Source organism: Balaenoptera acutorostrata, chromosome 6, assembly GCF_949987535.1.
Source record: "Balaenoptera acutorostrata chromosome 6, mBalAcu1.1, whole genome shotgun sequence".
In the NCBI taxonomy this organism is placed as follows: Eukaryota; Metazoa; Chordata; class Mammalia; order Artiodactyla; family Balaenopteridae; genus Balaenoptera; species Balaenoptera acutorostrata.
Window position 1 is genome coordinate 56,822,633 of NC_080069.1, and position 22,217 is coordinate 56,844,849.

At 40.5% G+C, this 22,217-nt stretch overlaps 1 protein-coding gene across 2 annotated transcripts in view; it reads right to left on the bottom strand.

Annotated features, from left to right (window-relative positions):
* Positions 1–22,217, bottom strand: part of ADAMTSL1 (ADAMTS like 1) — a 467,116-nt gene that overhangs the window by 220,618 nt on the left and 224,281 nt on the right. For both annotated transcript variants that reach the window (XM_057549050.1, XM_007176787.3), the window contains 2 exons: positions 8,332–8,633; positions 2,188–2,317 (listed from right to left, as the gene is read on the bottom strand). In XM_057549050.1, coding sequence (XP_057405033.1) covers positions 2,188–2,317; positions 8,332–8,633 — 432 coding nt within the window. The remainder of the gene's footprint in view (positions 1–2,187; positions 2,318–8,331; positions 8,634–22,217) is intronic.

A 22,217-nucleotide genomic window follows, 5' to 3' on the forward strand; every position in this document is an offset into this window, starting at 1 on the left:
ATGCACCTCTATACACTTCTCATTTTTAAGATGAAACTCTGTTTTGGCTCTTGGATGGGAGGCAAAGAGAGTGAGTCATATCAGGCCACTTTGGCCCCCTTTGTTGTTTCAATTAGCATCATGCTACAAACACTCAGCTATGTATAGTTGGCCCAAGAAAACCATGCCTGCGCCCAGTAAGACATCCAGCCTGTCAGTCTGACGGTTCGCTGGTGGACATTAAAGCAGTGAGTTGACCTGGAGCAAATGCAATAACGTTAAGTCCAACAAGAGTCCTTGTCCGGGAGACAATCAAAAGGTTGTAAATTAAGCTTATCTAATTTAACCGTAATCAGTACTTGGAGGGTGGGAAGTAACGTCTAGTGTCCTATTCCTTCTGCTGCCCCAGGAAGGGAGGGGTTTAGGGGTTGTAAGTCCCAAAAGATGTGCAGTTTGTCCCAGGTTCTGACTCCTCGGCCATGCCTCAGCTCATCACAGCATTTGGATGTCATTACACCACTGGAATGTGGTTAGAAAGACCGTCATGCTTGTTTTTAAAGTGACGGTAAATAAGCAGAACAGAAATGATATCAACCATCAGCACAAAGCAGCAGTAACAGCAGTCTAATGCTCCTGCCTACAGAGCCAAGAAGAGTTATGGGATTATTGGAGCAGGACGTGGTGACCTCAGATTATCTCGTGTAGCTAATTTATTTTGCAGATATGGAAACAGAAGGGGCAGACGTCTTGCCCAATGCCACACAGCTAGTGGGTGGCCAAGCTAGGATGAGAGGCCAGGCTTCCTGACCTGCTAGCCAAGGCCCCTGCAGGCTGTCCCTGCTGTATGCCTTCTGTTTCTTCCTATTAAGGAGACTGCCGTCAAATGGAGGGGTTTGGATCCCTTGCCCATGCAGCTAGGTCTTAGACTCACTGATAAACAGTGAGGTCAGGATAGAGACGTGCACAGGGATAGAAAAAGAGGTTTCTCAGGATTCTATGCACTGGATCTAGGTTTTTCTTGGCCCAGCCCTTGACTCTATTTTACCGGCTGCTACTCCCATGGGTGGGGTGTTGCTCCAAGCAGTGGCTGATTGATTTTCTGGTTGCCTTGGAGAATATGGCACTAGTGGCCCTCTTCACTTCTGCATTTGAAGAGGGAAGGCAGGCCCACCCTTCAGATCAATATACAGAATAATAACTCTGGTGGTGAGCAGGAGAGTGTCACTGGGGGATGGTGCCCTGAGATGATGCGAGGAGGCCTGCAGTCTGTATCCTCTAAGTTCTCAAGAAAGGCATCTAGTTGGCTGAGAAGTAAGACAAGCAGCATTAGCTTGACCAGAAAACTATCGTTAATTCCTGTAGGCAACACATTGCTTCTTACATGATACCTTGCAGAAACAGAAGAAATACCCTTCAGAAACAGCAAACCCCTCCATATGTAGGACATGATCCGGGAACATTCTTCAGCCCATCAGCAGACTTGAAAGTCTGGCTTTGGTTCTTTAAATGTCTCCCCTTTGAAACCAGAATCATAGATGAGATGGTGTAGCTTCTACAGAGACTTGCTCCAAACACGTATCTGAAGGCAAGTCTCTCAAGACCCCATAACATTGCGTAGGCTGAAGCAGTAATTGGATTGATGAGCTAAGACTCAAGGTTGGATAATAATGAGACCCAGGCAGGGCTGAACAATGAAATGCTCTAATTGATTTTATGCATGTGGAATGACACACACACACCCCCGATCATGCTATAATGAATCTGCATGCTGTGTGCATACAGATTTCATGGTGGGTCAATTATACCACCCAGATCCTTCAGTTCCTGCAATCCACAAGCCAATCTGTTACCAGGGTGGAAGGGCTCGGGGCACAGGCTGAAAGGTGGCAGAGACCATAAAGCCTGTGGTCAGTTCACATTCCCTCCAGGAGAAAGCAGCAGTGGGGCCCATGCACATACCAGCCACACCACGGGGCTCTGCTTCAGTGCATGGAGCATGAGCTTCTGGACCCTGAGCATGACCACTGGGCTGGAATTCCAAAGCCCTGGTTTCAATTAAATTCAAGTGGATTTGACTAAAAGTTTGAACTGATGCTAATTGGTTTTCAAAACACTGGGTAACAATAAGCGTTCTGGTCTTGCCCACGGACAGACGTACCCCGTTCTGAACATGCTCCTGGGCAGCAGGGCGGCCAGTGCGCCCCTTACCTTGCCGGGCAGGGATCCAAACTGCAGGATTTCAGGAGCCGGGGCGGCCGCCGGCTGGTCACACACAGGTTCTCATCCGCGGGCTCCCGTGTCTGTTTGTTCAGGCAGCTCACCACCGCCTCCTGGACACCTGTGTACAGATCACACTGTCAAGGCCAGAGTGGGTGTGTGGGCGGCGAGCAAGTGTAGACAGGGCAGCTGGCAGGAGGTCTCTGTGGCTGGGGGGACTCGCTGCGTGGCAGGCAGTTGAAAGTCCAGGGCTGCCCATCTCGTCAGGCATCGCCCCATCTGGAGAAAGCACTCAGAAATTTGTGCCCCTTGAGGAGGGCAACTCCGCCAAAGTGCAGAGGCTGCTCCCAGTACCGCTGAAACGCTTAGAAAGATGCCACCCAGCTACGCAGCCGCCAATGCTGAAACAGGATAATTTAAAGCAGAAGGGGAGCAGGATGACCAAAATAATGACCCCAAGACCTTCACACATTGTATTCTAATCAACAGGAGATGACTGTATTTGGAAGGCAGGCCAAGAGCCGTGTTTGAATATCCAGCATTCTGTAAATTGCTGTGCTTCTGGGGCCTTGCATCTAGGGCTTTGCTGGTTTCCTTTTGATTCGGGTTCATTTCTTTAGTGACCTAGAGCAGCTTGGGAGGTTGGAACAAAGAAAGAGAACAAGATGCCTAATGACGAGTGACATCCATGGAAGACAATGTTCCCATTGCCACCCACACACCCCTAACTACAGACCTAGTAAAACAGGAGTTTGAGGAGTGACTGGCATAACGGTTACTTGGCGGCTCTTCCAAGGTGGGGTGTAGGAGCTCTCATGGAGACTTTCATGGGACAGGGACACATGTTACCATGTGTCCAGATATAATGGACATCCTTGTCTTGTTTTTGATCTTAGAGGAAAAGCTTTCAGTTTTCACCATTTTGTATGATGTTAGCTGTGGGCTTGTCATATATGGCCTTTATTACGTTGAGGTACATTCCCTCTATACTCACTTTGTTGAGAGTTTTTATCATGAATGGATCTTTAATTTGGTCCAATGAATTTAATATCATTAAATTAAATTTCATTTAATGTAATATCCAGACATTTCATCCTGCTTCCCAGTCATAATAGCAGTAGCAAAAATCCTCTGAGTGAACATTATTAGCCAAGTATTGAGGCTAGGATCTTGACATGCCCCATTCAATCCTCTCAACAACTCCATGAGGCAAGCACTGCTTTTATCCCCATTTTACAGATAAGGAAACTGAGGCTTAGAAGGGTGAAAAGACTTGCTAAGGTCATACAGTTGATAAATGGTGAAACTGTAGTGGCTGTGCCTTAGCACTGGAGCTTTAATGACTGACAACATTAACATTCAAAAATACTAAGAGGATGTTATATCTGCTGGAGATCTTCAGGAATAAACTAGACATTTTGTCTGGAATCATTTCAGCAGAATTCAGTTTAAAGAAGAAGAGAGACAGGACATTCCTGATAATTTGCTTTCAGTCATTCATAGCTATATATATAAAGATATGTACATCTAAAGATACCTATGTGTTGTTAAATATTTGTATGCAGTTATAGCAGAGTATGTGGCCATCCATATGATAGTTTTATATATAAATACACATACATTTTCTTTTAAAAATTTTCTGCATTGCTTCATCAGATAGTACCTAACATAGTATGACAGACCTATCACTTCTCAGCCCTGTCACTCCCCTCCTCCTATCTACCCTGTGTTTCCCCAAGAAGTTATCACCCCAATCAACAGGCTGATGCTTTCCGAGGTGATGTTACACTGACTTAGAGAGGTCACTCAGCAAGCCACCATTTAAAAAGTGACATTTTAAAGCCTGAATCAGAATCGCCTTTCTTTTTTCCTAGTAAGTCTGACAAATCAAACATAAAAAAAAAAATCAGTCACAATATTTTCCCTGTCAGTTTTCTTTTTTCTAAGCCTTTTACGAGCTTCAAAAATTTAATTTAAATATATCACAGCCAGTTCAGGATGGAGCATTTGAGATTTATGCTAGACATTCAAGATATTCCATCACATTCTGGAATGCTGACTCCAGGGTGTCCTCCTGGTTGCAGCTGGAGTGAGCCACCTGGAATTCATGGTATGATGATATAGCAAAACACTTCACAAGAAATTGTTGATATCTTCATTGATACTTCCCACCGGAACAGTCTGGCATTATTAAGGTCATGATGACAAGGCACTAGATGAGGCGAACTGTTCCGTACAGAATCTAGAGCTGTGATTCTGTTTGAAATTAAGGTTTCAGTTCATTTGCCTACCTGGTAGTATTCCAGAGATTCTAAATGTTACTCTAAAATAAAATATATTTTGGCTTTAGTCAGCTATTGAAAAGCTTATGAACTTGAGTTGGCAATCCCTGAGGCAGGAAGTGACCACAGGGCTTTTGTCACCTGCCTTACTTGAAAAGGCTTGCTTGGGGCAGGGCATGTATTGGGGGTGTATGAGTAATGTGACCTGTTTCCACTTTGTGAAATCCTTGTTTAGGGAACTGAGGTCCTTTCAGGACTGCATGGGATGGGATTGCAAGGGTTAAAGTTTCTAAAATGACATCAGTAATCTTCTGAGACACACTGAACACATTTACATGAGCCCAGCAAATAATCCTAGCTCAGGATAAAAGTCACCTTCGGGTTGGTGAAACGCTGAGATTAAGAAGCATCCTAGAGTTACTACCTTCTAATCTAACGTCTTCTAGAAGGATGCCCTCGGCCTCCGCAACACTGCATTCAGAGTCTGTTGTCATAGCATTCCTAGATGGGGCCTGGGGTGCGGGAGGCTAAGGGCAGAGCTCCGTCGTAATGAAGGAGGATCTGGGACCAGACCTGTGGTCAACACACAAGAAGCTTTTGTGGCATTAACGAATGAGATGCCTAAAGCGCAGGGCATTCCAAAGCAGAGCGTGCAACTTGGGCCAAGGGGCGGTGGGAAGGAATGGGGGCCTGGAGGAAGCAACGTGGCATGAGGGAGCAGCCCTGGCATGGGGGTGTGGGAAGTTGGAGAGGGAAGACGTGTGAAGACTTCACCTGTCAGTTCACAGTATACTTGGCTCAGGGCAGTCGGGCCCGGATGAGAGAAGTTAGCTCATCAGGTCTGTGCTACTTTCCAAATGGGCTAATTTTTGCACCGAGAAGGATGTTTTAAACCAACACAGAACACACGTGTATGTAGGGTCCTTTCCGATTCTGAGTTTTCCTTTCTTGACAGAAGCAAAAGGAGAGGACTCATAAGGAAAAGGGAGCAAGATACACAGGATTTCATCTTTTATACTTGCTGAAATCAATTTCAAGTTTTCCTTCAGCTAGATTTTAACGTCAATTTTACCATCTAGGAGGTCAATAAAGCTGTTCAGGTTCAAATCCGCTCTCCTTGACCACACCTATCCGTTCACATATGGAAAATTAAAATATAATCAGGAGATGTTAGTGAGACAACAGGACACAGATCTGAACAGGTTAGGCTCACTTTCAATCTTCCAGAAAATGGGATTTTCAGTGTTTATATCTCCCAGAATAGCATAATTGTTACATGATATTTGATGACAGCTTGGGGAAACGCAGCCACCAACTACAGCCTAAATTACTAACTAGTTCCTTCTGGTTGCTACCTCTGCTAGGTGAAAGGTTACTTTTGTGTCTATCCGATTTCATCTCTTGAGGTTGCAAAAACAATAAAATTAGCTCGACTGGTCTTATAACCCAAAATTGACTTAAAATCTATGTGTTAATCCTGCAGATTTTTGATTGGCTTCAGCAGGAATGATTAAAAATATCTTCAACCTTGTGGGTTATATTTTAGTGAAAGATCAAAGTTGGTAGTACCATAAAATGTTACTGCCAAACGATGACTTCAAAATATACATATCCCATATACCAAAATAATTTGTTAGTGTGTCTGGGCATCATATGGACCATGTGACCCGAGCATAGTTTCACCACTTTGGAATTTTCAACTTTTAACATTTTAGGCATAGATATATTACCTTGGCACAGTGACACAACTGTAGGTAAGTGTGCACAGTTGTTGACAGTTAAAGACCTAACTGGATATAAATGATGTACACTTTATGTTATACAAAGATGCTCAGTTCCTACAAGCCGACATCATTTGTGTATGAAATATACAAATCTTATTTCCAGATCAATAGCTTCTGAAAACCTTTTAAATGAAAAACATTCCGCATACTCTCTACGCTTTGAATTTTATACCCCTGGTTGACCAGCAGAAATGGTTAGAATCTTAAAGATAAAAGTATCTGGTCATTTATATATTCCATTACAGCAACATTTTTCCCATCTGCTCATAAAGTTCCAGGCTTGACTTATAACTGAGAATCATAACTGAGAGATCATAAATAATTTGTTTCAAAGCACATTCATTTTAGACTAAAGATCATGATTGTTCAATTCAGGTGATTGTGGAAATTGGGGATAAACACACACCATCTGGACTCTTGAGTCGTTCACTATGTTGGAAAGAAGCAACTGTAAGCCACTGCTGTGTCCTTTCCACCTGGCCTCTGAGCTCCTGCTGGGGCTCAGAGATCACCAAAGCTTATTTAACACCTCTCCCTCATTAAGCATGGAAGAAAAGATGTCCTCACTGTGAGTGGAGGGCACCACAGGAACATGGATTATAGCGGAGTTCCAAGAAACTGTCTTCCAGAATCAGATGGAAAATCTTAGGTTTTAAAATAATAGGCTCTCCATGAAAACACTTAAGAACTCCACGGTTTGAAATTGGAAGACTTAGAAAAAAACGAGAACCTCAAGGTCAAGACTATTAAATGCTTACGAAGCGACCTAATGGAGAAAATTGATTTCTCTGCTCGTACTTGTTCCACTATCCATTCCTTTTCAACTACGCATGAACAATTTGGGCAGAACAACATGTCAGAACAACATGTATTCTGACATTCCCAGTAATGAGAAAAGATGCTTTTATAGAAGAGTTTCCAAAATGTCATGGTTTAGAAAGCAGTTTGGGGAAATAATTTTAATATAGATATTTTTATACCAATTAAGTAAGAAACTTTGCTGGGAATGCAGACCCTTAATGTGACAACAGGGGTTACTGAAAGCCAGTGACAGGGATTTGATGGGAAATCAGCTAGCGTTTCCTCACCTATCAAAATCTCTCTTGGGAGTAGTCATGGGAGACAGTGGTGACATGCATCTAATGTATTTTCTACAGTGGTACGAAAGATCGTAATGTTAAAAAATTAATTGTTGATTTAAAATGCCTTCTTCTCCCACTACAGTTCCATTACTAACACCTGAAATAGAAAAATCACTGAATCCGTTATCACCATGAACTTGACCTAAGAGAACCAGGTCAATACACATGGAAACATTGAACATTATTTAAATAATATTCATTCAGTGAGAAAGCTTCAGGAACTCTCTAAATGCTTAAAGAAGTGAGGTATGATGGAAAGACCCTCAACAGAGAAATAAACAGCAGGCCTAGTCCCAAATGTCACTCACTAGCTGTGTGATCTTGAAAAAGTCACTCAGCTTCTCTGTTATCTCAGTTTTCTCATCTATAAAATGGCAGTGGGGTCAGGGTTTAATCTTTAAACTCCTTTCCAGTTCTGGGTAACCACAGTGTTAATTGCCCTTATACACCCTTTCCCTTTGTCAACAGATATTACTTTGGGAATCAGCTGAGTAAATCAGATGGGCTGTACCCTGTCCTTGGGAACAGCAGACTGCTTGTCATCTTGGGTTTTGGTTCATACCACATGCACAGAGGCAAGGGCATAGATAAATAAAAGTAAATGTTGAGAGCATTGCCAGGTCAGTGTCAACTTTGTTCCTCAGTCAGATACGCTAAGATATAGTGCAAAACGTCAGAATGACAACTAGAAGTAAAAGCATTACTTGTGATGGCTACTCATAGCTGACAGTCTAAAAGCTGCTCAAGCCCAAAGAGGAATACATCTGTGTTTCATTCAGTCCGCTTTACATTTAGAATGGCTTCCTCCCCCTACTTATCATGCTTGGACTAGAGGCAATCACGTGACACAGTTGCACGCAGAGAGAGAAGTTAACAGAAAAAGGACAAGACGGTGGCAAAGATCTGAGCCAGATTCCCCCTTCTTACCTCCTCCACATGACTCGGAGCACTTGGTGAAGCCCTCATACTCCCAGTCGTAGAGCTGGTCAAAATCCTGCAGGCCACCGAAGAGGCCATCTGTCTCTTCCGGGTTAAACTCAGGAACCTCCCCGTTGCACGGTCCTGTGTAGCAGGGGCGCTGCGATGCCGGCTTGGGCCCTTCACATTCGTCAACGGGCAGGTCGGCCACGGACTGAGAGAAAGACAGGAGCACCTGGCACCGGACTATTCGCACCTGGGTCCCCACACCACAGGTGACCGTGCAGGCCGACCAGGCCTCTGGGATGAACCTGCAGTCCACAAGCAGACAAGAGGACAGGATGAGAAGCCCCAAGCAGGAGACCGTGGGTACCGGGAGGGTCCGCATCCCACCTGCCACCGTGGCCCAGTGCTGTCCCAGGATGTGCTCAGGGCTCAGCCACTCTTGTCCTGTGCTGGGCGCTTCGGTGTAGTTCATGAGCTCATTTGCCACTGTTTCTGGATTGGTTTCTTCGTGAGTATCATATGAACCCCCAGCTGGAAGACATTCCAGCCACAGACCACCTGCTTTCTCCCTGCTTTGCACCCACAGTGGTAGCTCTTTGGAGCAGGGAATTGGTTTCTTCTCTATCGGTCTAAATCCCAGCACTTGTGTCTCCTGCAGATGCTGGCTATTCTTCCAGCAGACTAATACTAATACTAAAAACTCTAACAAAATCAGCCCTTAGAGATATTTAAGGAAGTATTTTTTTGTTTTGTTTTTAGTCTGGATTTCAGATTCTGTAACTTTCTTTGCTTTTCTGCTCAATGTGCTTCCCAAGATTTATTTATATACAGAAAGAGAAAGAGGTTTTTTTTTTTTTTTTTTTTTTGTAAGTTTCCAAGAATGGAGCAGAGCCTTGTTCCTCACACATTCTTTGAATTAGTCTGGACTGCAATTCTTTTTATATCCTAGAGAAAAGCCCTGCTACAAATTTAAATCCACAGGCATGTCACAGTAAATGAGGGGCTCTGCATTCACACGAGTTTGTTCAACAGCCTCCAGCGCCTCCCCACCGAGAAAAGCCACATTAGGGAGAACTTGGTTTTTCTCTGAGTTTCTCTAGAATGTAGGACAATATCCAAATTCCAAAACAGGCTTTTTTCCTCCCACTAATCAACAATGGCCATATCTGCAATGACCTTGAGAAGTGCCTAGAAAAAAAAGCCCAGAGGGAACCACTAACATTTTCACAAAGTTAGTATAATAATCTGGAGAAAGGACTTTGGAATTAAAAAAAAATTTTACTTTTCCATGATCCTACTGCTTTTGAACAGGGAGTCATGCTGAGGAGGCATGCAAACCTGGCTCTTTAACCTTGACTTTGGCAGAAAAGGAAAGAAATGATAAGAAGGTTATAGCATTAAATCCCAGCAAGTGAAAATAGTTCCTATGTAGTGTAGGGAAACTGAAATTCTAACAGGAAACCTATCCAAGTTTTCAAACTGGAAGAAGCCCAACAAAGATGTGGCCTGGGCCTGAGCCTGGGCTGTGTGCAGAGCAGGGGGACTGGCCCGGAGACCCAGACCCATGTTGTCTGAGGCATGGAGGGAGTCCCTTTAAGAAAGGCCTGATGCTTGTTTCCTTTGAAGAGCCATCCCCTAGGGGTGAACGAAGGTCACATACAACCTTGTCAGGAAGGTGCATGAGGGAGGAAGCATCACCCAGAATTATTCCCAAGACATTCTCATCACAGAGTCACCTCCCTCTTTCATTTTTGAATTCCTGACCATCTCCTGGCACCTAGAGAACGTGGTGGGGAAAACAGTATCCTAAAAGATTAAAATGTCTTTCCCTCCTTAAATAACGCTACCTGTAGCAGTCTTTTAGGAATATAAAACCAAAATCTGCAATCGAAATAAGTTTAACCCTCTTATGACACATTCACATCTATCTGCCTGAGTCCTGGAACAAGGATCATAACAAATACACAAGCACTGAATTTTACAACCCAGGTGTGGACAGAAAAGAAAATACATACCAGGGCTTCCCTGGTGGCGCAGTGGTTGAGAATCTGCCTGCTAATGCAGGGGACACGGGTTCGAGCCCTGGTCTGGGAGGATCCCACATGCCGCGGAGCAACTAGGCCCGTGAGCCACAACTGCTGAGCCTGCGCGTCTGGAGCCTGTGCTCCGCAACAAGAGAGGCCGCGACAGTGAGAGGCCCGCGCACCGCGATGAAGAGTGGCCCCCGCTTGCCGCAACTAGAGGAAGCCCTCGCACAGAAACAAAGACCCAACACAGCCAAAAATAAATATAAAAATAAATAAATAAATAAAAGAGCCTTCCCTAAATTAAAAAAAAAAAAAGAAAAGAAAAGAAAGAAAAGCAGCTTCATTATTAAAAAAAAAAAAAAAAAAAAACCAAACTATTTTATATGTAAGAGAAACCCAGAAGCAAATGATAAGTCTGCCAGCTTTGACAATAGGGATGAATAATGCTTGTTTAATAATGTGGTCCTGAATTTTGTTTTCAAATGAAGAAGATGACAAGATCTCAAATAGCTTTTTCGGTACAGGGCCAGATAGGGAAGATTTTAGTCTTTGTGGGCCATGTTTGTGAGTCTTTGTTGTTGCAATAACCTCTGTTTCCATCTTTTCCCTATATATATAAACTTATGACAAGTAGCTAAATTGATTTCTTTATGGATTATCTCTTAGATAAAAAGTGAGTCCCAGATGAAATCTAGAATATAGAGGCTGCACAAATGAAACCCTCAGCTCTCCTTGCCTATAACATGAATCACTCTGCATTTGTTCTCTCTCCAGGACCGGGAAGATACACCAAAAGCACACAAAGTAGAAAAGGGGTGCTACCGAAGCCCCATGAACTCGTTGCAATGATTGAGACTTGTTTACTTTAAAGTAGCATCTAAATGAAAAAAGTAAAGAAATATGTGTGTGAGGGTGTGTGTGTGTATTTTTGACTGCCGGGATACTTAGGGTTAATCTACTTTATGTCTCCCAAGCGAGAACCTTATCAAGTGTCAAATAGCCTTACTGGCTTATCTCCCAACCCACTATCCTTAGGTCTTCATCAAGTTCACACCAATTAAGAACAATTTGGTCTTTAAGTGGTGCTGTCTTTTGGCAGTCATCCTAATATCTCTAGTGCATACACTGGATGATATACTATTCTCTCTCACTGAAGGCAGGAGATTGTATTTCAAAAGAAAAATATCTAATAGTGCAAACGGCCAAATGAATAATAACTGTTTTTCATGTCAAACCTTCCCCCACATCCCTAGATCTCCCAACTCTGTATTTACTATCTTGAGCTTTCTGGCCACAAGTGGGAGGGAGCAAGGTCAGTGAGAGGGCAGTCATATGAGCTAGGAGGTTTAACTGCAATGTTTAGAAGACGCATCTTGAGTAGTTCTTGCTGAGTTAGAACCTTTAAAGTGGGACCTTTAAAATGGAGTCAACGTGTCTTTTAAAAATCAGTATATTAATCGTTTTGATGTACAATGTATTATTGAAGTTTAATTTGGGTAATTTAAAAATTATTTTGGTTAGCAGCACTATTGCCAGATGAATGAAGAATGGCTTGGATAAGTGAGTTCTTTCAAAGGTGGGCTTGAGCTTCAGAAATGATTGATATGATTTCTGCATTTAGTTTTCCCATCTCCAGGATAAAGCAAACAAACGAACAGATCCCTGGCAAATAAGTAATTTATGTTTCTGTCTGGTCTTCTGTTTGCAAGATTCATTGTTCATTTCACTACCAAAATACTTATCCTTTAATTAGAGGTGTTACCACAGTCCCTATTACGAAATAGAAAAGAGTGATAATCAAATTCACTTGTAAAATCCCAAAGTGGTTTAGTTTATTAGTGGCTATTACGGAGTCAGAAGCATGGACTGAAATAATAAAAACTATTACTTTATTAATATGATGAAACAATTCACTCTTGGTTAGTCTCACATTCCTGCAGATATTAGCCAGACTTAGCTCTAGTTTTATACAGACATGGCCTGATATTTTTTTTTCTTTTCTCCTCTTCCTTTCCTCTCTCCTCCTTTCATATGAGTGCTTGTTAAAAAAAAATATCATTGGGATTACTCAAAATAAGTGTAGCACAATATAGTAGCTCTATAGTTGTGTTATTTTGATGCTGTTACGAGCCTCACCCCATTCTCTGGTTTCAAAATGCAAATTGAAACGTGCAGAAAATCACATTAGAAATACTTAATTTTCATTTAGTTTTCAATCTTATAACATTTGAGTTATAAGTTGATAGGGGTTGTGGATTTCTTTTTCCTCTTTCTTTTGGTGATTTTAGGGTGAGGGGAGAGGAGGGAATGAACTGAATAGTGTAGAAAAAAATTATAAAAACTTAAAAGAGACCCCAAAGATTACTGAATATTCTGTTCAGTGCACTGTTCTTAGTTATTATAAAATTTTAAAATCTTTCATTGTGAGTTATTTTACAACTTTTAAATTGCAGGAAATTGATCATGAGATTCTTTCCCATAGAAATGAAGATTAATTGTGTCTCGTGGAATGCAATTGGTTGTCCCGTGGATAGACCCATTTTGCATCTACTTGTAAATTCATTTCACTATTCTTATTTGCCTGAATATGTTTGGTTCTTTTAAATTTCCGTTGAGTTGGCTGTAACATATTCCTGGTTTCTTCATTAATCAATGAGGTAAATACAATCTTTGACAGATGTTTATTTTATATTCACATGAGAATCATGATTATTCCCTTTCTAAAATTTTCTCACCTAACCAGTGGCCACAGAGGGATCTGGAGAAGAGTATATTGGAAAAATAAAATACTGTATAAGTAATTCTATACCAAATTAACCATTAAGTCTTTTACAAAAATATGTCATTTGGGGACAAAAAATCATCATATGTCATTGGTAAAAATGGTATTTCATATTACCTCATCTTATTTTTAGTTCAATCTTTCTCTATTCTTTTTCTTTAGTTTTGAAGAGTTGGTTCTTCTCCTGATTCTGGACAATCTTTGAGACAGTAAAATCTTTAGGAAAAGGTGCAGTTACTTAAACCTAGCTGGGAATTTGGGCATTTGGGCATTTATATCGAAGAGGCATTTGGATCTATGAGAAAAAAATAATTGCTGCTGGGTGGGAAAGGAACTAGGAGAGGTAAAGGGAAACACATTCTTTCATCTACTCAGTTATTTATTCAATGTCTCTCAATGAAATTAAAAGGAAAGATGTTTTAAAAAAAAAATCCTCCAAACTAGTAAACAAACAAAAAACCTTTGGAATGTTACAAAGGGCAGGCAACTCTAACTGAATCACTCTAGGAGTTTTAAAGTGATTTACCTATAAAATCCATCATACTAAAAAAAAAAAAAAAAAAAAATCCATCATACTAAGACAAACTTAAAATGATTATTTAAAAATATAGCTAGCTTTGCATTTCATGTTTGTACGAGAAGTAATCACTGGCTTTTCAACACAAAGCTAGACAATTTCATTAATGAATATATACACCTAATTCATTGACATTGTGTTTTTAAATCAAACTTATTTATGAATTCTTTTGTCATTGTAGCAACTAGGGGCTTGGTTTGTGGGGAAAGTGGTTATAAAGGGAGAGTAGGTGACAGTTTAGGGGGGATGATGGAACAGTTTTGTATCCTGATTGTGGTGGTTGTTATATGAATCTATGTCCGTGATAAAATTTCATAGAACTATTAAAAAAAATGAAGAAAGTGCATGAAAAACTTGTGAAATAAAATAAATTCTATAGCTTTTAAAATATATATATATATATAGCTAAAGCATTAAAGTTTTGAGAGAATACTTATCCAAAATATGCCTCTACATTCACTTAGAACCACACCTAAATCATTCCAAATAAATGGGAATCTAACTTATTGTGAAAGCTCTTTAGTCAAGGATACTTGATCTGAATGTGGAATTATGAAAATATTTCTCAACTGCAGCTGTTAGCTTACAACTCTCTGGAATTGCAAATAATTCATGCTGGTTATGAAATGCATATTGAAGTCTCCAAGCAAAATTTTGCAAAGGTGTCCAGGACATCACTCTACAAAACATCTAATAGCACCACTTTTTTTCATAGGTTCCTCACATCCTTAAGTATCATGCCTGAGTTGTGAGGGTCTTCAGCACCATAAGGTGCCTAGTAGTATAACCAAGAATAGAATGGTTCTAGAAATTAAGATGACAAAACAAATGACAATTTTGATGCAGTCACCAATACAATTATTTGAAAAAAAAAAAAAATTCAGTGACTGCCCCGTATAGTGCTGCTAACCAGTGATGTGAAGGAAGGACCCAATTCCATAACATTCTAAGGCAGTCCTGGGACAGCAATATTTAGTGGCATTTTCCAAGTAGTTGACTTCTTTTTCTGATGATAGTGATGCCCTTTTGGGTTCTTTGAGAGGCAGCTGGCCTCGGCAAGAATGCCTCAATGGCTTTCTTGCAGAAATGCTCAGTGCTGGAAGTGGGGGAAGAAAGGCTGACTGCATTAAAGAGCACATTTTCCTTTCAAAGAGACTCTGGACTAGAAGAAAATGCTGCAGGAGATCAGAGTTCTCTCCAAGTTCCAACGAGCCAGAGATGACTGGGCTCTTTCAAAGCCTAGGACCTCGTATGTATGAGTACTCTGTTAAACTCATCTTGTAGGTCTGACCCAGCTTCCTCTAATATGGTTCCAGACAAGATATTAGAAGGATGGGACTTCCCGGGTGGTCCAGTGGTTAAGAATCCAACTAAGCCCGCGTGCCGCAACCACTGAGCCTGTGCACCACAACTAGAGAGCCCATGTGCTGCAACTACAGAGCCCATGTGCTCTGGAGCCCATGCACCATAACGAAGAGCCCGCGTGCTGCAACGAAAGATCCCACGTGCCACAACTAAGAACCAATGCAGCCAAAAAATAAATAAATAAAAAAAAAGATATTAGAAGGAATCTTACTAAAGGAGGGACGCTCTTGACCATCAGGATGTTGTTCTTCTTTAACAATAAGAGAAAAGCCAGGAAAAAGACAGTTGATAATAAATGTTTAAGAGTATTGGTCCCACATTGTCTTCTCTTCCCGACAAATCCAGTGCTCAGTTATCTTGTTTCCGGTAGCATCCAGCACACCTGATTGTGCCTTTTTTCTTGAATTACTTTCTCCTTGACTTACATGACACCAAACTTTCCAGGTTTTTCTTTTCTGGTCACTTCCTTCTCGGGCTCCTTTTCTAGATCCTTCTCTCCTCAAACTCTAAATACTGCAGTGCCTGAAGGCTCAGTTTGGTGCGGTCTTCTGATGTGCTCACCAATGATTCTTGTTTTCAAATACAACCAAAGTACAGGCAACTTCTAAGTATTTACTCTCCAGTCTAGACCTTTTGTCTGAGCTTCATATCGAAACTTTTTTTTAAAGTAAGATTTGGGATAGCAAGCCATTTTACTCTTTGAAAGGAATAAACATTAATTTAACACAATCTATTTATCAAAAAATTATGCAGTGCTTCTTATGTGCCAGACTCACTTCTAAGTGCTTTATAAATAAATGTTGTTAAATCCTGACAATAACCTGATGAGAAAAGAATTATTATTATCTCCATTTAATATACAGATGAGGAAACTGAGATATAAGCCACACACCTAGTAAGGTTTCATGCTCTTAACCAGTACACATTGACATCTCTCCTGATTGACATGTTCACTTGGATATTTCAAAGGTATCTCCAACTTAAAGTGTCCAAAATGGAATTCTTGATTCCCTTTCTTAGCATCCGATTCCTCTTCCAACCTTCTCCATCACAGCAAATGATTCAACTGGGTAGCTAATTGCTCACATGAAAAATTAGGAGTTATTCTTGACCCCTCATTTTCCCTAATTCCTCACTTTGAAACGATTCCCAAATTCTATTAATTCTCCCTCAAAAATATATCTGAAATTCATTTACCTCTCTCCATTTCAACTACTACCACCTTGATATAATAACAGCAACAACCATAACAATAATAGCTAACTTTCACTGATATGTTTTAAGCATTTCTATATATTAGCTCATTATAACACTGTTAGGAGATGGGTACTGTCAGAAACATTGTGAAATGGACAAACAAGATTACTAGCAGACTTTCAGGGGCTGTCAAATTCTATGGAAGTGTGAGTCTTTGTCTTTGGCTAGTCTATTTTGCAACTCCATAGAGATGAAACTTTCCTTGTAGAGAGCTAGTGATGATGTAGATGTTTCTTGTTCATAGTGATGGAACTTATTTTTCTGTTCATGTCAATGCAAATAACTCTGTCTGATAGAAAATATAAACTTTTCTAAATCCAATTCACATTAGAACTAGTCTTAACATCTTATTGGTTCTGTCATAATTCATGAGTTAAATAAAAAGTTTGACGTGCTCATTTTATATTTATAAATCACGATTTTTACCTTTCTGAAAATTATATTTTGACAAATTATATATCTAACAAAAATAAATTATATTTTAACAGTTATATTTTCATCCCAATTTCTAGATGATAAAATTGAGACACAGATATTCCCAAGGTCATACTGCTAAATAAATGGCAGACTCAAGATTCAAATCATGGCCATTTACTATAGAATCCATGCTCTTTACCACCTCATTGTCCTGGCTCTAAGGCTGCCATGTAAGCCAGATCATTGATGATAACATCTGCTCTCTCCTGGACTACCACAATAGCCAGTGGTCTGGTTTCTTCCTCTGTTAGCTCTTAATAATTCTTTCTTCATGCTGTAGCCAGGGGGGCTCTTAAAATGTAAACCTTTTCATTGTTCCTGCTATACCCAGAAACAAAGCCAAACTCCTTACCCAGGTTTATATTATGCCATTATCCACCTTCATCGCCTACAATTCTCCCCACCCCCAGCCCAGTCACTAGCTTCCAGACACACTAGTCTTCCTTCACTTGCTTAAATGTGTGTAATTCTTTCCTGACTCAAGGTTCTGGCATGTGTGGATCACTCCCTGGATAACCCTCCTCCCTTCTCTCAGCTTAGAATAACTTCTGCTCATCCTACAGGTCTCAGCTGACAAGTCCCTTCTCAAAGAAGACTTCCTGGACTCCCAGACCTTCTGGGGGCCCCTGTCAGACTCTCTCACAGAACCTCTTCATTTTCTTATAACAGTGATCAGTTTTTGATAATCAAGTGTGAATCTTTATGGAATAACTATCTCATTTATTAGACCAAACCTCCATGAAGGTAGAACTTCACATAATAGGTGCTCAAAAATATATTTTCTTTCCAAATGAATAAGTGAATGGGTAAATAGGAGGGTAAGGGTTGATGTTATGAGTGATTTGATATTGGGCTTATTCTTGGCTCCAGAGGTTGAAACCAAGCTAGATAAAGAGGCAATAGCCTAAAACTTCAAAGAAATTAAATCATACTTTTAAGTTCCAGGCATTGGCATGGAAAATCTGAAACCATTTTCCTGTTCTAGAAGTTTCTTAGGGTCTTTCAAAAAGTGATTGTGCCCAGATTTAGTAGCTATCACGGGCTTATTTATTTATATTTCTTATAGCTGCCTTTGGGCAGTATGTGCTGGCCTTGATTCATCTTGATGGGGTTTGGGTTATCATGTAGCTTGAGACAAGTTTAAGTTCTGTGTCTATCATACTTATGTTAAATCTCAATAAAAATGCTGCTTTATAGAATAAAAGGATTTGGGGCAGCTTTGAGACAGAGGATGTCTTCAGTAATTTATACATGACTCTGGTCTAACACTGCCTTATTATACAACCAGCCACCCAACAGTGAAGACTCTGGAGCATTATGGAATTGTTCCTAGTTTAGAGGAGCCCACTCTTTAAAACTCATTACACACAGAGATTTGGGAAAAAGAGAAGATAGACCCTTAACTGTCTGAGCAGATACAAATGGAGCCAAAGCACTCTCCACCAATGAAAAATGAGGCTACGACACTCGTTTCAGACCATCTTTCTCTCCGTTGCTTTTCTGACCTATGTGAACAGAACGTGATTTAAAATTTTGGTTTTCCTTAAGGCTAGTCTGATGATTTAAAAAGCCATACCCCAGGAACTAAAATGCCATTATAGCTTACAATGCTATTAGTGCATTTGGAGTTCTTAGCTCAATAAAAGAAGGTAGATTTTAAGGCATATTATTTTCTCTGACTTGGATAAAAATCTAAAATATTGTAAACTCAGAATACTTGTCATGAACCATTTCTTCTTCACATGGAGTGGAATTAGTTTATCTTGCAATTTTGTAAAGGTTTCTTTCCCTTAATTCAACAAGTTTGGCAAAGCTTTCCAAAGAAAAGTTCAGTTCATTAAAAATGACCTTAATGGACTTAACATATATTGGTGGTGACAGGGTCCATACTGTATTTTGGCACACAAGGATCCCATTAATTTGTCTTTGCCACTCTCTAGGGCTCAGCTGAGCAGTAGTTCAGATTTAGTTCTGAAAGTAGCTCCAGATTGAGCATTAAGTGGAGACAGTAGGAGGGGCTAACAAATTTAGAACTTCTTGGTTTGCAAGAAAGGCTTTTCTAATGACTACATAAAAATGGCTCTGTCTGCTCTCTTGAATTTGTTATTGGTTTTTCTGTCTCAGTGCATGCTGGGAGCAAACTTGGGGTATCAACTGGACGTAACTCAGAGTTGAGAGAGGATGCTTTTCCATCCGAGCATTTTCTAAACTTTCCTTATTAATTTTTGCCATTTGCTATAGATTTCTTTTGGTTCAAATAAAGGTAACTAACCCTCGTCCCTTAGGATAAATTCTTGGCTAAATTCAAAGTGTGCCGCTTACAAGTGAGTCTTCAAAGAGCCTCAGAAGTATAGAGGAGACGCAGGAAGGTGGTGCTAGCTGGGGAACCACTAGTTGAATTTGGGGTTATTTGTGGTTACTTGTGGTTCTCTCACATGTCACATGATACAACATGTATGAGGCAGAGATAAGACCTGCCTCAATTTCTCCATTTGTAAATGAGTAATTACTATACAATTTTACTTTCTTAAATATTCTCTAAGAAGATGAATGATGCTGGAAAAGGTCCAATCATAACCACAGTTAACACCTAAACAGAGTTTTCTGCATACCAGGTACTTTACACATAACTTAATCCTCTAAATAGCCTTGTGATATAGATACCATTATGTTCGTTTCTCAAATGAGGAAATTAAGGTCTCTGGGGTTAAATGATTTGTCAGGGTTCCCTGTTACTGTTGGGGGATCCATGATTCACACCCAGGAGGCCCGTCCCTGGAGCCCACACTTTTCACCACTGTGCATGCTGCTACCATGCATGTAGCTTTGATCAATAGTTAAAGTGCTTTTTACTTTGATTCCAGTGGGGCTGTATTCTTGTTTGAGCACACAAATATACAGACTCACCCCCCTCACCAACTCACACAGTTGGCAGCTTGATGTACCTGAAAAAAATTTCATATTTTAGGAAATTATCTGTGGTTTCAGTAGCATATTTTCAACACCTACCAAGGATTAGTGAGGTACATCTACTGATACAAAATATCTGATCATTTGCTATATAAAAAGATACAATGATCTTTCCTCAAGTGCTAGTTTTGGAGTCAAAGTCAGATACACAGAAATTCTATCATAATCTGCGAACCCCCAGTTTACATTTATATCCCCCCCAAGCCCCTTCAGTGTCTACTGCATTCTTCTTTCACTCATTTCTCATATTTGTGCATTTTTACCATGTACTACCTTAACTATCCTGATATTGTAGCTCAGAGGAACATTGGGTAGTAGAGAGAGTTTGGGAATTCAATAAATAATTCTCCTACACTCCTTGTGAAATCAATAACACAATCGTGCTGTGTGTACCCAAACACCAAATGGCATTTCTTCAAAATGGCTGGCTCGTTTGTTCAATCTGTGGATGACTGGCCAATACTTTGCTCACAATCTTATCATGCCTGTGGTAAGCATGCACTCAAGGTTCCTTGAGGGCAGGGGCTATTGGGTTTCTTTTGTACAGTACCTGCACTTGACACAAAGTCTGGCCCAGAGCAGGTGACTTAAAGAGTGAATTCAGCTTCTTTCATCAGGAGGTGTGAACAATTAGCAGGTCCAGTGTTATTTAAAATACATAATCAGCCAAAGAATTTATATTAAGCATTCTGCAGAGGATATAAGGGATAAGAACGATTTGGGTAGACAGGGAGACCAGAAAGGAAGGAGTTGGAAAAGAGAGAGGTCATGATCGTTATGGAGATAAGGACTCATTCAGTCTGGCCAGTATGAGGCTTTCACTCCGCCATGTGCCAAATCAAAATTAAATGCTTTTGTGCTTTTTTATCCCATAACTCTAATGCCATGTTCTGCTTGAACATCCTTTCTGAGGGTTTAATGATCTGCAAATAGTGTTTACATTTCTTGATCTTAGGTGACTCTTAATTCTTAAGAGATATATCTGTTTCTCTTTATATAGAAGATGTTTCTTTTTATGTTCTGTGGCCTGAGATTCACAAAGAGAATGTACTTGAGGTACCTTGTATTGAGGATATGAACAGCAAAACTATCTGGATCCATTACCAAGGTTTGAGTCCCTAAATATCCTTTGGGGGAAAATATAAAATCACGTGTCACACAATTAAAAGTCCTAACCACTTTTAAAAAGTATGAATTCACATTCTTAACCACTGAGTTAAGCCATCCACATTCTCAGACAACTTACTGGATATAAATATGGACTAATATAAACATATAGCTTAAATATTATATAAATATTATATATTTAAATACTATTTTCACCAAGGTAAACAAACCATTTAATGACTATAGGATCACCATGGAGACTCTTATTGGCTTTTCTGTCTGTATCTTAATTCCTTGTGGGTTCTGTTCACACAGATGCATGACAGGAATTTCCCTTTGCCTCTTATTGAATCAGCCCCATCACTAAGCTGATGCCATCTGGCATCCAGATATTACCTCTGCCTTCTGCCCACTTGCTTTCCCTCGTCTTCCTTTTTAATATGGCTCACACCAAGGTTATTTGTGGCAATACACTTAAGGCTTGGGTATTGTGTTGCAGCCCCAAAATGTTTTCCTAACCATGCAGTAAGACTGTTCACGAAAAATCTAATAAGTCAACATTTTTTAAGTGTAAGATCAAGGCACAGAGGACCACCCAATCCCACCTTTGAAAGGACAGCACCGTTAGGGGTCTCCACCTGGTGTATGCTGGGGTTTGATGGAGGGATGGCTAGTTAAAATAGGGGTGCTGGTCAAGTGGTACCCAAGGGAATCATCTGTCTCCCGTCACTTGTTCTGAGCCATCCAAGCAGAACTCCTGGCAACTGAAATCACTCTGGGGTGGACCTGACTTCCCTAGATGCCCAATTAGTCCGACCTTCCTCTCCCTGGGATGACTTGATTCAGAGAGCAGAAAGTCTAGAAAGAGAAAGGCAGGGCATCGAGAGCCCCCATGCCATCACCTTCTAGGGCACTGGGTGGCTTGTTAGTGGCTTGAAGGAGTTAAGAAAATGAAAACCTTTCTTCCTATTCCAAGTCAGATTAGGTTTTTTAAGAAGGCCAGCTGATTAACCACAGTAGCAGTAGACAGCTGTCTTGACAGGTCCTAGAAGTCACCATAGTTTCATTTTTGCTCAAGAAATTAAGCTGTCAAAGTGGCCATGCTGTGTACTTGGCTTGAAGTGGTCATGCTGTTTATGCATACATCCCAACAAAGACTGAAAGGAAGGTATAAAAGCAGGAGATGCGAAATCAAGTCAGTGATTTCTTTAGCATCTATCTGATCAATGAGTATAATTGTACGACCACAATGCAGTTCTGATCTCTCACCAAACCAAAGTAAAATTTTGAGGGTTCAAAAAATACCTAGAAAGCTATTTCCATATAT